Raw genomic sequence first — 17,069 nt, forward strand, 5'->3', positions numbered from 1 at the left:
AAATATATATATATATAAAAAAAGTTCTACTTCTATGATGTCAGAAGACAAAAAGAAGGTCAGACTCACCTTGTTCTTCTCATAGAAGGGGGGTACGGCAAAGAGGAGGATGTCAGCTAGAGGAGAGCAAAAAAAATAGAATATTGAAATGACAGTGGAATAACACAGGAAACAACCAGCATCTGTGACCTCTAAAGGCACACAGGCCTATACATTTTTTTGTGTGTTTTTTTTTTAAGTTACTGTCTATCACAATAATAATGTTGCTTTCAGGGATGTAGACCGTGCAAACCATTTTCCTAGTAAGACATCCCCTGACAAAAACAACCAATTAGGCTTTACCACCCAGTAAACTGGGATGGTGTCAGATGCCATTAAAACGAGTTTAGAGCAATATTCTTGACATTTGGTGTTTGAAAAAGCAGCAGGCTATTGGGTAGTGCTGATCTAATGAGCCAAATCGTATGGAGCCACAGTCTGTGCCGCCAGTGACCTCAGACCGTATCATCCATTTTGTCAATCTAGGAAAAGGTCAAGGTGTTGCTCGACTTAACGAGCGTGACATGCTTACAACACTCTAGCAAGACCCACAGGGAGTTCTAGTCTCACTGCAATTGTCTAGGGCTTCTATTCTAAGCAATGCCGTTTAGTTTACCACGATGCTAAGCATTTTAGTGACGTAATTGCACAGTAAGAGTGTGTGGACTTGGTCTTAAATTGGTCCAGTGAGACTGAACTAACATTACATTTTTTTTATTAATTATATATGTTTATATTTTTTTTAAATGGAAAATGTTTGATACATTTTGTAGCACGTTCTATGACCTTTGACCCCATTTACAGTGTGTCCAGTTGCCCCAGTTGGTTTAAACATGCATGAAACATAGGATACTAAACAACCTTAGTACTACACCTAGCGACCTCACCAAGAGCTTTTAGCCTTTTGGTATTGTAGCCAACGGCAGAGGCAAGGAATAGAGCCCGGGTCGCTGGCGTGAAAAGCAAAACACCCTACACGTCGCACCAGTAGGGTTAAACCACTTGGTGGGAATTGTAACGTGGCTCATAGCGAGGATGGCTACACTGTCCCCTCCGAATGGAAAGTTCCCTAATGCTTAGGCTACTCAGCTCGCTGGCGCGAAAGGCAAACACCCTATGCACCGTGCCACTTGCTGGGAATTGTAACGTGGCCCCTTTTTTGTTTTATTTCTTAGGATCCCCATTAGCCGACACCAATGGCAACAGCTAGTCATACTGGGGTCCAACAACAACAAAAAACGTCACAGAGAAAAGACTTTACAAGTTACATACATTAACATGCAGTGTTTGTGCATTTAGCAGTTACACAGATAGTGCATGTGGAAAGTATTCAGACCCCTCAACTTTCTCCACTTTGTTACGTTAGCCTTATTCTAAAATTGATTAAATATCCCACTTACAGTTTAAGTCGGAAGTTCACATACACCTTAGCCAAATACATTTAAACTCAGTTTCCCCGTCTTAGGTCAGTTGGGATCACCACTTTATTTTAAGAATGTGAAATGTCAGAATAATAGTTTAGAAAAGGATTTATTTCAGCTTTTATTTATTTCATCACATTCCCAGTGGGTCAGAAGTTTACATCCACTCAATTAATATTTGGTAGCATTGCCTTTAAATTGTTTAACTTGGGTCAAACGTTTTGGGTAGCCTTCCACAAGCTTCCCACAATAGGTTGGGTGAATTTCGGCCCATTCCTCCTGACAGAGCTGGTGTAACTGAGTCAGGTTTGTAGGCCAACTTGCTCGCACACAATTTTTCAGATCTGCCCGCAAATTTTCTATAGGATTGAGGTCAGGGCTTTGTGATGGCCACTCCAATACCTTGGCTTTATTGTCCTTAAGCCATTTTGTCACAACTTTGGAAGTATGCTTGGGGTCATTGTCCATTTGGAAGACCCATTTGCGACCAAGCTTTATCTTCCTGACTGATGTCTTGAGATGTTGCTTCAATATATCCACATAATTTTCCTTCCTCATGATGCCATCTATTTTATGAAGTGCACCAATCCCTCCTGCAACAAAGCACCCCCACAACATGATGCTGCCACCCCCGTGCTTCATGTTAGGATGGTGTTCTTTGGCTTGCAAGCATCCCCCTTTTTCCTCCAAACATAACCATGGTCATTATGGCCAAACGGTTCTATTTTTGTTTCATCAAACCAGAGGACATTTCTCCAAAAAGTACTATCTTTGTCCCTACGTGCAGTTGCAAACCATAGTCTGGCTTTTTTTAATGGCAGTTTTTGGAGCAGTGGCTTCTTCCTTGCTGAGCGGCCTTTCAGGTCATGTCGATATAGGACTCATTTTACTATGGCTATAGATACTTTTCTACCCGATTCCTCCAGCATCTTCACAAGGTCCTTTGCTGTTGTTCTGTTATTTATTTGCACTTTTCGCACTAAAGTACGTTCATCTCTAGGAGACAGAACGCGTCTCCTTCCTGAGCGGTATGATGGCTGCGTGGTCCCATGGTGTTTATACTTGCGTACTATTGTTCGTACAGATGAACATGGTACCTTCAGGCCTTTGGAAATTGCTCCCAAGGATGAACCAGACTTGTGGAGCTCTACTATTTATTTTCTGAGGTCTTGGCTGATTTCTTTAGATTTTCCCATGATGTCAAGCAAAGAGGCACCGAGTTTGAAGGTAGGCCTTAAATACATCCACACCTCCAATTGACTCAAATTATGTCAATTAGCCTATGAGAAGCTTCTAAAGCCATGACATCATTTTCTGGAATTTTCCAAGCTGTTTAAAGGCACAGTCAACTTAGCGTATGTAAACTTTTAACCCACTGGAATTGTGATACAGTGAATTATAAGGGAAATAATCTGTCAACAATAGGTGGAAAAATTACTTGTGTCATGCAAAGTGGAGGTCCTAACCGACTTTACAAATTTCTTGTTAACAAACTATAGTTTTGGCGAGTGGTTGAACAATGAGTTTTATTGACTCCAACCTAAGTGCATGTAAACTTCCGACTTCAACTATACATAAGTATTTCAGACCCTTTACTCAGTACTTGGTTGAAGAACATTTGGTAGCAATTACTATATTGAGTATGACGCTACAAGCTTGGCACACCTGTATTTGGAGAGTTTCTCCCATTCTTCTCTGCAGATCCTCTCAAGCTCTGTCAGGTTGTATGGGAGCGTCGCAGCACAGCTATTTTCAGGTCTCTCCTGAAACGTTCAAGCGGGTTCAAGTCCGGGCTCTGGCTGGGCCACTCAAGGACATTCATAGACTTGTCCCGATGCGCCTCCTGCATTGTCTTGGCTGTGTGCTTAGGGTCGTTGTCCTGTTGGAAGGTGAACCTTCGTCCTACTCTGAGGTCTTGAGCAGGTTTTCATCAAGGATCTCTCTGTACTTTGCTCTGTTCATCTTTGCCTCGATCTTGACTAGTCTCCCAGTCCCTGCCGCTGAAAAGCATTCCCACAGCATGATGCTGCCACCACCACGCTTCACTGCTAGGTTTCCTCCAGATGTGATGCTTGACATTCAGGCCAATGAGTTCAATCTTGGTTTCATCAGACCAGAGAATCTTGTTTCATGGTCCGAGAGTCCTTTAGGCAAACTCCAAGCAGGCTGTCATGTGCCTTTTACTGAGGAGTGGCTTTCATCTGGCCCCTCTACCATAAAGGCCTGATTGGTGGAGTACTGCAGAGATGGTTGTCCTTCTGGAAGGATCTCCCATCTCCACAAGGGAACTCTGTCAGAGTGAACATTATATAAATGTCCAACAACTTTGAAAAACCTGTTTTCACTTTGTCATTATGGGGTATTGTGTGTAGATTGATGAGGAAAACAATGTAATCCATTTTAGAATAAAATGTGGGAAAAACTGAAGTGGTCTGAATACTTTCCGAATGCATTGTACAGGTCCTTACATGCACACAACAAGTAGCTCAGGATAGCAACAGTATACTAGTTTGTGTCAGGGTACAGCTAAATCCAATACATTGGAGTTTAGATTTTTCATAGGCATAAATCTACCCTTTTTCATAATTGATGTGCTAAAATATATAGCAGTCTACTAAAGTAAATCAGACCTACATTAACTTAAAGTCTACATCTCCCACTACCACACATTTTTAGACAGCTGAAGTAGAAACATTTTCTTCATGAAAATGTACCCATTCTACTTTAGCCATATTTATTAGGGCCCAAATTCTGTTCTGTTTTATTTTTCAAGGTTTTGGATTTTTTCACTCAAATTCACACTTTATTTTTCACACACACACACACACACAATTAATACGCAACATGAAATAAAAGAACCCAGAAATTTTCCATACGCACAAAAAGGTTGTTTCTCGCTAATTTACATCCGTTAGTGCTCATTTCTCCTCTGCCATGATAATCCATCCACCTGACAGGTGGGGCATATCAAGAAGAAGATTAAACCGCATGATCATTACACAGGTGCACCTTGTGCTGGGGACAATAAAAGGCCACTAAAACGTGCAGTTGTCACAACACAATGCCACAGAGTTTTGAGCGAGCATGCAATTGGCATGCTGACTGCAGGAATATCCACCAGAGCTGTTACCAGAGATTAGAATGTTAATTTCTCTACCATAGGCCGCCTCCAACGCCATTTTAGAGAATTTGGCAGTACATCCAACCAGCCTCACAACCGCAGACCACGTGTATGGCGTCGTGTGGGAGAGAGGTTTGCTGATGTCAACGTTGTGAACAGAGTGCCCCATGGTGGTGGTGGGGTTATGGTATTGGCAGGCACATGCTACAGACAACGTACACAATTGCATTTTATTGCTGGCAATTTGAATGCACAGAGATCCTGGAGGCCCATTGTCGTGCCATTCATCCGCCGCCATCACCTCATGTTTCAGCATGATAGTGCACGGCCTAAGTCGGACATGTCACCCATTGAGCATGTTCGGGATGCTCTTGATCGACAGCGTGTTCCAGTTCCCGCCAATATCCAACAACTTGGAACAGTCATTGAAGAGGGACAACATTCCACAGGCCACAATCAGCCTGATCAGCTCTAAGCGAAAGTGATGTGTCGCGCTGCAAGAGGCAAATGGTGATCACACCAGATACTGACTGGTTTTCTGATCCACACGCTACATTTTTTTTCAATTGACTGATTTCCTTATATGAACTGTAACTCAGTAAAATCTTAGAAATTGTTGTTTATATTTCTGTTCAGTATAGAACAAAATTGGATGTTCTAAGTCCACAACAATCCTTTAACCACAGAAGATAAATAAATAAATACAAATACTTTAAAAAAATATATAATTTGAGTGTGTAGTAAATTAGCCTTACACGTCTTTCACAGGTTGGCAAAGCCCTGAACAGCTGTGACATTTGCAAACTGTCGATTCTACAAAACATCAAAGTATGAACTCCCGCTATGCATTTCTCCGGCATCAGCGAAAACAAACTGTGTGCCCCACATCCATATAAACATAAATCCATCAAGATTATTCAATACGCGTGTTGGCCGTAGACCAGGTCAGATGGAAATATAGGTCACTAAGTAAAATAGACAGCCCCCTTTCATTCTCATAGGCTTCATGCATGTTCAAACCAGCCGACATGAAAAACTTCTCATACGCCATAGACCACTATTATATTTCAAAGTGTTTAACGCTGCACACCACACATACACACGGCCTCCGTGCAGCGCTGCAGTAGCCTCTTACCCAGGATGAGGATGGTGATGCCGTTGAAGACGGCTCCTACGTAGGTCAGCAGCCACATCACAACAGCCAACTGGGAGGAAAACAAGCCGGGTTACAGCCAATGATGTCATTAAGTCATTGGTTAGAACACTGGTTGCCTGGGGCCTTGCAGACAGAAATGTAGAACAGGCATGGTTCTGTCATGTAGAATAGCATTACATTTCTATGTGAACGTTCTCTAAATTCCCACCCCCTACGGAATACATCCACGGTTCATCACCATGACATGCAATATGTATGAATGACTAGGGAGAATATGCCCCTGACAACTGTTGTTGGGTCAAATATTTTTTTAATCCCCATGTTGGCTAAGGTTAGGTTATGGAGGTATGGTAATCTGATCCTATATCTAAGGTTAAGGACAGCATCTACCTCCAGCTAGAGAGAGGGATTCAAGGTTGATTTAATAAGCTGGGAGTGAAGTTACAGTAAGGAGCCTCATCTCTGCCATAGCGGCGGTGGAATGGACCAGCGAAGGTCGTCTTGGTCTGATAGGTTGGTATGTCGGGTCTCTAATGAGCTGGCACACTGGAAGTAGCCCCCCCTCCATCTCCACAGCATAGCTAACCATGAGCTGAGTTCTAGGTCCACTAGCTGGCTGCGGTGCTAACCCAGGGCATATTTAGCACCTGCTCTGTGTGATTGATGCACACAGCCATACCATGGAGCTCTCCCTCCCTCCCTCTCCCATAGTCATATGGACAACTTGACTATAGATCCCTGTCACACTAACACTGCAGGATACAATAGGGTTGAGTTGCTAGAGAGGTTTATTAAAGACACATACAGCAGGGAGTGTTCAGAGTGTGTGCGAGTTATAAAAAGATTGTGCGCCAGGAGAAGAGAGTTAAAAGGGGGAAGAGACCTAGGAATATGAGAAGGCGTCAGTCAGTTTAGGACTGTCAAGCATGATACCTCGTTTAGGGTCCCGTCCATATTTACACACAAGTGTATGTAAGCACAAGACCCTAAACGAGGTAAGATGCAAGATGATGCACGCAAACACACAAGGGCTACTATGGAAGGAGTCACTGGTCTAACACTATCAATCATGAACCGAGGGTCAGATACCCGAAGGGGGGGATGACAACTGACAGGCAGGCAGGACAGACCCCTAAACTCACCTTCAGGGAGTCGATGAGGTCCTCGACCAGGAAGAGTTTGCGCAGCTGTTTTAGGAGTCGGTTGATGTGGGTCAGACTGGCGTCCACGTGCTTGCGGAAGGTCTCAGGGGGAACGCTGACATCTTTCTCCATCAGAGCTCTGAGGAGAACCAACCACAGCATGGTAGATGAAGCTGTGATCTCAGACAAAACTCCTAAATGCTAATCTAACAAATTGCTTTCATTGGACCATTTCAGGCTAACCTGCTATGAGCTAATCACTAAAATAACAAATTGCATGGTTTAATTTGGTAATTTCAGGCTAACGTGCTAAGCGCTAATTAGATCGTCGCTAAACCAACCAAGCCACTTTAAATTTCAAGCGATTGCTAGTTTGTCTTTTTTTCTATTACAAAAATTGTTTTCAGGCATACATGAGTAAAGAGTATTAGGCCCCGTTCACGTAATCAGATCTCTGCAAATGCCGAGGTAGTGTTCAACATTGCAGGAACCCCATCCAAATGACTTCATCTGATACAAGTGCAATGTAGGCAGCCTGGAACGCAGCCATTGTATTAGTCAGTCTGTACGGCTGGGCTGTGACGCTCAACTGAAATAAGCCCCCCTCTCCAGTATAAAATGATTAACTCAGGCAAGGGTTATGACAAGCACAAATATGCTGCTGGAGCTTTGCATTTTGTTTTTCATTTGGAGGGTTTTCAGCAGATAGTAATTTCCCATTGGCGACCAAAAATACTACGATGAAGACGTATATTCATCATACTAAAAACGGCAATAACTTATAAAAATGGGGCATAGCGTTTCTCCTGGTCGTGTGGCGAGTTAAACTCCTGGCCCTACTTCTTAGGCTAATCTGGTAGACATTTTGCCAACAACAGCTGTGTGTGTGTCCTATCAAGCAACTTCTACTACCACCACCGTCTTTTTCATGTTCCAACAACCAAACCAATACAAGAGTTGGTAGTTAAGCATCACAAGGTTCCCTATGGAGTGTGCTGCTTTACTTGAAGGGGTGTCCGTCATCGGACTTCTGCACGGCCTGGACGACAGCCTTGTAGATGCGGAAGGAGATGGTGACACAGAGCAGGGCGAGGAGCAGGTAGGAGACAACGCTGATGACGCTGAACGCCGCCAGGGACAGGAGCGTCAGCAGGGACAGGCCGAACACCACGCCAGACTTCTTGGGGTCTCGCCAGTGCACCAAGTCCTTGACTAGAGTGGGTGAGAGATAGGGGTGTGTAGGGGGAAAAGGGGTGTGTGTGTATTTATTGTTTATGAGCATATGTGGAGTAGAGAGATTAGGAGGGAGAAGAGGAAATAATTACGGTTACTCATTGCACAGCGTGTACGGACCACACAACTAACAAATTGTGATCTCCAACCTCAGACCTATATATAAAAAAAGTGTGTGTGTGTGTGTGTGTGTGTGTGTGTGGGACAGAGTCATGCATGCAGAATTTATATTCTCTATACAGAGCTGTTACGCAACCCTATTATGGCCTCCCTTCTTCATCTGCATGAAAAGGAGGCATTTACAGAAACCTTGGGTAAATGGCTGACTCCCCACGTGCCTCTGGGGGGGTCCAGGCTTGGGCTGCAGTGTGTTTCAGCTGATTAAGGGGGAGAGCAGTGCAGACACACACACAACCCCTCCCACTCCCCTCTAGAGGATCCATTATGCAACCACAGAGGAAATTCTGTTGGCGTTTTGGTTTCACTCATTCACTACACCCCCCCTAGCCCAACATACCGACACAGATCTAGCATGTCATGTCTACAGGTCTACCGTGGGAAATGCATGTCAAAATAGGGCAGCTACGATTAATATTGTCATATGTTATCAGCTTGTAAGCAGCTGCGTCGTGGGGGAGTGTTACAGATGGGTAATAGGAATTTATCCAGGGCTGCACATAGTAGAGGCACAAATTTACACAAGATTGAGTGGAGGAGAAAAACACAATCACTTATCTATATCCTGTTTCAGTAACAGGATGTGTTGGTTGTGAAATCAGGCTACACTGCAGATAGTTTTACATTAATAAAATACCCACTCATATTGGCTGCAGTGTGTCATTGTTAACTAGCAATTCTAGACAACTGTGTGGGTGTTTATTGAACGAGGGAGGATTGAGGGAATAAATTAAGATATTTGGTTCTCAAAGTGCTCTTTTACCCTTCCTCTAATTCAGTATTGTTTTCTTACAACTCATGTAATAAAACACCGCTCCTCTGCAGGCCTATTTATCAAAAATCAAAATCTCCATTATTAAATAACATTGTTCCAAATATACTACAATATAAAGAGTTGTGTATCAGTTCAAATGTGAAGCATGGCTGCTTGACGGTGAAAAATAAAAACTTGTTTACATACTGACAGAGCAGAGCAGCAGCGCCCCTGTTGCAGGAGGCCAGACAGCACTCTAATGTTCCTGATGCCGCCTGACTATCTGCTGAGCAGCACCGAGTGAACAACTGGGGTTTCCTCACCCAGCACTGCAGGGGTCCCGAGTCCCTCCCAGCATGCTTGCTGGTACCCACAGGGAGGCAGCCTGGGCAGACGGCCCTCGTTCATTATCCGAGCTGCTTTCTACCTCACTGGACAGCAAGCAGCTCTTAAAGGTACAGGCACCACACCACCTCCTGCTGCTTGGCAGTACGTGTGTGTGTTTGACCTAATACAACAGCCTGGACACAGACTGGAATTCTTTACTCCTGTGAAGCTAAACCAGCTGCTAAAACTTCATTATGCAATTCAAATACCATAGGTGACTACACACATTGGCATGGGTGGGTAACTTTTATTCTAGTCTTCACATGATCCACTTCCTTCCGACTGACTGGCAGGCTGGCCCCATCCCTCACAGTCCACATAAACACAGGATTAACACAAATCTTACTGAAATTGGACTGCCTGATTTGAACTTATCTTTAAAGGCCTGGCAGCAAGTCAAGATTTTCTTACTAGCCCAAGATACCACAGTCCAAATGTGTACCCTATTTGGGAAGATGACTGATTCACATCAGCAGGAGTATATCCATTTCTTTTGGAGGCCCATTGATGGAAAACTGGTATACCCACTCTGCAATTATCAACAATGGAGCCAAGCCAACTAAAATAAACTTAACTCACCTAGCCAGGCATTCCACGCCTTATAACCAGCCGAGTTGAGGCAGCAACACTGTGGAAGCTGAGGGACAGGACAAGGTTCAAATGGAAAAAAATGCCACTTAAAAAGAGAAATCCTATACATGTAGGAGATTGAGAGAAAAATAGACCCAGATATTTAAGCTATGCTTTTTAAAATGTTGGTCTTCAAATATACAGTAACCACTAGTCAACATTATGAACACCTGCTCCTTCCATTGAACAGTGTTCACCTGGAGCCACCTGGTCAATCGATCATCCCTTATGGATGTCACTTGTTAAATCCACTTCAAATCACTGTAGATGAAGGGGGAGACGGGTTAAAGAAGGATTTAAGCCTTGAGACATGGCTTGTGTACGTGTGCCATTCAGAAGAGGAATGGGCAAGACAAAATATTGAAGTGCCTTCGAACAGGGTATGGTAGTAGGTGCCAGGCTCATCGGTTTGTGTCAAGAAATGCAATGCTGCTGGGTTTTTCACGCTCAACAGTTTCCCGTGTATCAAGAATGGTCCACTGCCCAAAGGATATCCAGCCAACATGACAACTGTGGGAAGCATTGGAGTCAACATGGGCCAGCATCCCTGTGGAATGCTTTTGACAACTTGTAGAGTCTATGCCCAGATGCATTGAGGCTGTTCTGAGGGCAAAAGGGGTGGGGGACTCAATATGAGGAAGGCGCTGCCAATGTTGGGTAAACTCCGTATATATAGTGCATTATTGATCAATATGTTAGAATAAAAATGCAACCTTTACTATATACACATTGTGCTAAAGCATCTTTCAAACAGTACTTGACTGTAATATTCTTTATCATTCCCTCCACGACTGCATGGCATACGCCTTCCCCTAGTTACTGGTTGCCTCAGTGATGACCTACCATTCCATAGCATGCCCGTGGTGTAGGTTAAGCTCGCAGCGACTGTACGGGTTTGAGTGCATCCTGCATTCACTCGTCTGCATACCAGTCAATGTGTGCCAGGTTTGGATTTCATTTTTGCACTGAGCGGCAAGAGAATAGGAAGAGGTCCCCTATTTGCTTTAACTCTACACTGTGAAGTAGAGGGCTAGCCTGCCACTGGGTAAATCAAAAGCAGACGACCATTACAGTAAATGTATATGAATAGACTTAACAGCTTGTTAGACGGTATGTAACAATGACAGCAGTGATAACGTATGCAATATTGGATATGTCAAAACAGTTTTTTTTTTAACTTCAGTTAATTTTTGTAAATACTTTCTGAAACTGCATTGTTGGTTAGGGGCTGGTAAATAAGCATTTCACTGTAAGGTCTACACCTGTTGTATTCGGTGCATGTGACAAATAACATTCGATTTGACGATTTGAGATAGATATTGAGCAGAAGTCCTTTGTACGATTAATACCAAATTGGCCACACACACGGCATATAATTTTCCAGATAAGGGAAGGAGGGGGGGGGGGGGTGCTGTACCATGATTCAAGAGGAGAGGACAAGAGTAATTAGAGCGATTGGTACCCTGCATCTCAGCCTACTGTGACAACTGTCACACAAAATAAAAAGAGGACCAATGCCCCCTAGCCTGGTCCCATCTGTATGGACTTTTGCCAACTCACACTTAGGCACATACAGATCTGAGAGCAGCCCACAACCCATGAATATCAGAGCATTTATCGCATAATTCTCTCTGAGTCTGGTCATGCTTTCTAACATCCAATTCAGCAGGATCATAATAATGAATGACGTCATCATAAAAGAAAAGGTTAAGTAAAGTCCGCTCCTTCAAAATGACCATCAGTCTCTGGAATGATTGTCTCCCGTCCTGTGCAAGTGCACTGTGGCGTGGAACGTCGCCCAAAGCAGAAACCCAACACTGGTGGATCGACTATTCCGCCTGACTTCCAGGGACATTGCAAGCAGACACCAGGACGCCACGTCTGAACTGCCCACCACCCACTGTCCGACCATGATTACTGCCAAGCTTAAGGACATGGGGGGGGGGGGGGGTCATTTTGAAAATACACACACAGCACAATATATAGTTTGACCATTTTGACTTCCGTAATAACTGCACTCTGAACGTGGAGACCTTCAGAAAGCTTGACTGTAAGATAAATATTTCAGTAATACAGCCATGGTGCCTGTATCAGAATAAAAAAGAAAATCAACATGGTGATTATATAGTTAGTGTGCTCCTATTTTGAATAGGAGGACCAAGATGGGAGAAAGGTGCAAGTGAGAGAGAGAGGGGAAGAGTGATCACTGTGCTTTGCTTGTGTGAGGTTAGCAGGCATAGATCCCAGAGGGAAGAGATGTTACCTGACAAGTGCGTTAGTATTGCTGCCAAGACATGCTCTGCGAGGTGGTAGGCCTCTGCCACCCACACGTCGATGACCTCTACCTCTTTGGAATATACACCGTCGGAAGCAGGTTTGTTTTGGGGAGAAGGAGGGTCGGAGGTTGTCGATATAAAGGAAGACTGGGATTTCTCAGAAGCCTTGATACTAGACTGGAGGTCAGCCTCCTCCTCTTGGCTGCTGCCCAACTCTTTGAGTGCATTGATAGTGAGGCGTTCCTGCTCCAGATCCATGACCATGGTCGGTGTGGACTGGGAGGGAGGGGCGCCCGTTTTAGGACACTCATCCTTGGCTGTGAGATCTTGATGGAGGTCTTCTGGATCTTCGTCCTGTCGTGACTTCAGGCACTCCCTCATGAACTCGACGAAGCTGTCCGTGGCACCAGAGACTGAGCAGTCCGGCTCAATGCTTTCTGGGTCACTGGTATTGTCTGTTGACTGGTGTCCTGCTTCAGCTTCCTGAGGTGGAAGTGTCTCGCTGTTGACAATGCTATCTGTAATGAGGATTTCATCGTTCAATTTCTTCTCAGTCTTGGGCTCCAGGGTGCTGCCATGCAGTTCACTCTGGAAAGAGGTGAGTGGATCTTTGGGAAACTCCCTGGGAGACGGCTGGCCTCCAACTAGCTTGGAGAAGGAGTCCTCTTCAGCCATCGAGGGGATATCCTGCTCCACAGTGGTTGCATTGTTTTGAGGGAGTAGTGTTCCAATATGGATCTGTGAGGTTGGATCGGAAGGAGAAGGCTCACGTACAGTGTTAAAGTTCAGCTCTTTATCACCAATGGTGTCATTCATGGATGGTAGTGCGTCGTCATCCTCAAAAGACTGTCTGTCATATTTACGGATTGCGTCATCCTCCATGTAGTTGGATTTTGAAAGCTCAACTGTCTGCATATAATCCTCTTTAATATCAGACTCTGGCTTCTCTTCAAACGTGGATGAGGGGCAAAGTGGAAGATCCTGAGCTGCAATATCAGCAGAGCTCGATTTAATTAAGATATCTTGCGCGCCAGTTGACCAGTCATCTTCATCATATTCTGGAAAGTCTGAAAGGTTCCCTGCGGTTTTCTCAGAAGAAGGTTTGGCAGTGGAAGGGGAAGACTTTCCATTAGACTCATTGGGAGTCTGTGATTGGTCAGACTCCACTTTCTGTGCTTGTGAAACCTCAGCACTTGAGCCCTTTGACTCATCATTAGGTACTGTGGTATTCATATTATCTGTATCCAATTCAGATTTCAGGATCTTGTGTTTAGGTGAGTATTCAGAGTCGACAGGAGAGGAGGGAGGAGAATAACCCTCATATTCTAAGGGAGGAATTTGGGAAAATTCCTTTTTAGTCACATCTGGTTGTGGCTCAGGCGTTTTTGGTGCCTCTTTCACAGGGTCTTCTACAACTTCATAACTTTCGTCCTCCATTTCAATCTCCATCTCCTCATCGCTGTAATTCGGCTCGTCCGTCTCAATAACATTGATGGTAGGAACCTGCATTGGCTGCTTTGCTGGCGGGGTTTCCCTTTCTTCAGTAGGGAGAGAAGGAACAGAGGGTTTGTGGGAAGGTGTAGCATCACTTGACAAAGAGGGGCCAGGAACAGAGGCTGTGTCCTCGATGACGGTGTCCTCAGAGTCTCCTGAGCTGTCGACTACCTCTGGGAGCGCCAGGTCACCACCACATGGGGCCTGCTTGGTCTTCAAATCCTTCTCTTTAGTGTCAGAGGGAGAGGGAGAGTCCAAACCAGCAGGAGGGGCAGGAGAAGGAGTGAGCTCAGAATGAAGGTCAGGAGGGCCTTGGGTGTCTGTTATGTAAGCTTTAGGTAGGAAGCTCAGGTCAAATTCTTCCTCGACGCTAGACTGCTGCGCTGGGTCTTTGAAGACATTTTTCAGTTCGGGCCTTTCAATGGGAGAGTCCATGTAAGCATCAGGGACACAGGCATACGCCTCTGGATGATCAGGCACCACTTTATCTGCCACTTTTAGCTCTTGGGATTTGCCATCCTCCTCTGATACAAGAGCAACTTCAAAGTCGGGCACAGGGGGTAAGTGAGCTCTCATCCAGTCTGCACTATCTTCAAACTCACTCCCTTGTCGGGCTTCTCCCATGACCTCAAAGGGGGATTCTGGCGATTCCTGATCAATGGAGGCTCCTTTTTTCTGGAAGGGTGAGGTGCTCTCTGTTGGCGCCTCAGTAGGAGACGTCTCATAGTGGCGCTCTTTGAAGTGAGGGAAGCCGCCGTCGTTCTTGGGCTCCTTCTTTGCTGCCAGGGCCTCCAGTGCCTTAATCCTCTCAGACACGGGGGACGTCACAGTCGGTGAATCATCTTGCTTTCCGTCAGGCTGACCTGATGGGTCGCTCCCGTAGTTAGCGGGAGAAGATGAGTCGGGTTGAGAAGGCCTGGCGAAGCGAAGGGAGGTGGCCACCCCTTCTGAGGAGGGTGTGTCAGAGCCCAGCACCACCCTTATGTCTGCGTCGGCCATGCACAGAGGCAGGGAAGGGAAGGAGGAGGGAATAAAAAAAATCATACACACTCAAACTCCCATGCACTTCCAGTTATAGTTGGTGGAGGCCATTTTGTTGCAGCCCAAGCAGTCATGCATAGCATGGGACGGTTTGAAGTCAGTAATGGATGAGGGCGTCAGTCAGCATGCATTGCTGACTCAACGTCTCAAGTTGTTGCCATTGAAGAGAATTTTCAATAAGGCAACATTGGAAATGACTTGTATGGTCAAAATGATGCAGCTCCAAATGAAATAAGAAAATTCTATCTAGAAACAAAACTGTTATACTGTGTGATAGCATATGCATTGTGGTCTACTTACATCACAATCAGATCTTTTGCTATGAATATATTTTTTAAGTACAGCTGCATAGAATATGGCCTGGAGTTTTGTTAAAAATCAGGTACTCTGTGTCTGGTATGTCCTACAAAAGTACTTGTGATGGAGAAAGGACTGGTACACTCAATCTATCCTTCCTCTATCTGGTTAATATCAACGACCTTACTGAGAACCGTTGAGCCGTCACTTCACATCTCCCGAACACCAACATAAAAGACTACAGGGAATCATAGAACTGAATGTGACAACAGGGACGAGATATAAAATGTGCCTAGAAGCAAAGGTCACATAGGATAAATGCTCCCTGTTTTAACTTGCAATGCCTTTTAAAATGGGCCAGAGACTAATGTCATGCGACTGCAGCCTAGTATAAACGAGAGTTAAATTTAAAAAAGTGTTATTTCTATAATGACCTAATTAACATAAATCATTTGATTACCAAATGAGCGCCCATCTGAACACAACCTATAGGCCTACATACAAAGGGGAACACTCTTCCTCGTGTCTTCAATAATGCAGATGTCTGTAAGTAACGCAATGTCAATATAATCATGTTTAAGCGTCATACCATAATCTTGTAAATTAGGTACGATATCAATCAAACAGAAGAACGACAATTCAACATCTTTAATGTACTGAGATGACTCATCCCAGGAATGAATACAGTGCACTACCTCCGACTCAAAAATATAACCGGAGTGAAATTAAATCATTGATTTACAGGACTAGTCTCATCCTCAGATGACCTACAGACCAATTTGCAAGCATGACTACGTCGCACTACTCTGGCCTTGTCCCACCCGACTATCGGTGTAATCAATAAGAACACCCAGCTAACACAGCACACATAACAAGCTGGACAATAGTCCTGGTGTTGAGGCTTCCTAAATCATGTCCCCCCATGTGCTACAGTCTGTCAATACGCCACTAAGCACGCTGACCTGGTGCTATTCCCACACGCCACAGCTGAAGTGACAGAGTCAAACAAGGATCCCCCTCAATGGCACAGTACCACGGGTATCCTGGGTCATAATCCGCAAGATGTTCCAAGCTGCTCCAATAATCACATGATCCCTTTTCAGCCTAATGGTCCCCCCCCCCCCCCCCGTAATTTTCCAACACCCTGAGACAAGCTATCATAGTGGAGAATTGGCAGCTATATTGGGAGGTACACATCAGCTGTCTGCTTGCCTCTGCAATCCCCAGGCAAACAGAGACTAAGGTTTGACCCCTGCTTTGAGGCAATATCTCCGGCAGGAACAGGTCAAATATGCAGTTGGTACTTTTTCCAAATGCAACAAGGTCCACTTCTCCTTCTATATGGTTATTTACTATAAAATGGAGCCAAGAGATCCAAATCAATGGCTCCGTTTCTTTTCAAATCCAATGCTATAGTACATTTGATAAACTACCCAACAGCTTACGTCAACGAGTTAATAGTATCCTGTTATTGTAGCTTGGTGCTCTGTATAGGCATTGTGGCCGGTCAGCATGACCCTGCAGCCACCCTAAACCCACAGCACCGCGGACATGTTGTTCATCAGTACACAACTCAAGGGTGGGATGTCTTGGTCTGGACCTTCACCTCCCATTGAGATCCATTATGCATTGTTCAAACTAGGCCACATACACGGATGGACTTTCCATCTAGCCGAAAACAATGTAGTATTTTGGCTCGACGCAAGTAAACAAATTACAAAACAGCTACCGCACCGTGAACAGGAATCAGAGCCACTGGCAACAGGGAGCCCACACTCCCTGACTGGAATCACAAACACGACCCAAAAAACATATGATAAGAAACTGTCAAACACGGTTTTGTAATACTCATTCAACCTCTGATGAGAACATCACTTTGTGTGGTCCTCAGTTGTTAGAGA

At 44.6% G+C, this 17,069-nt stretch overlaps 1 protein-coding gene across 2 annotated transcripts in view; it reads right to left on the bottom strand.

Moving 5' to 3' along the window:
• Window positions 1-17,069, bottom strand: part of LOC106608589 (reticulon-3-A) — a 31,267-nt gene that overhangs the window by 3,715 nt on the left and 10,483 nt on the right. For both annotated transcript variants that reach the window (XM_045721557.2, XM_045721556.2), the window contains 4 exons: window positions 7,884-8,091; window positions 6,880-7,018; window positions 5,717-5,786; window positions 70-116 (listed from right to left, as the gene is read on the bottom strand). In XM_045721557.2, coding sequence (XP_045577513.1) covers window positions 70-116; window positions 5,717-5,786; window positions 6,880-7,018; window positions 7,884-8,091 — 464 coding nt within the window. The remainder of the gene's footprint in view (window positions 1-69; window positions 117-5,716; window positions 5,787-6,879; window positions 7,019-7,883; window positions 8,092-17,069) is intronic.

The sequence above is a fragment of the Salmo salar genome, chromosome 07 (genome assembly GCF_965601325.2).
Source record: "Salmo salar chromosome 07, fSalSal1, whole genome shotgun sequence".
NCBI lineage: Eukaryota > Metazoa > Chordata > Actinopteri > Salmoniformes > Salmonidae > Salmo > Salmo salar.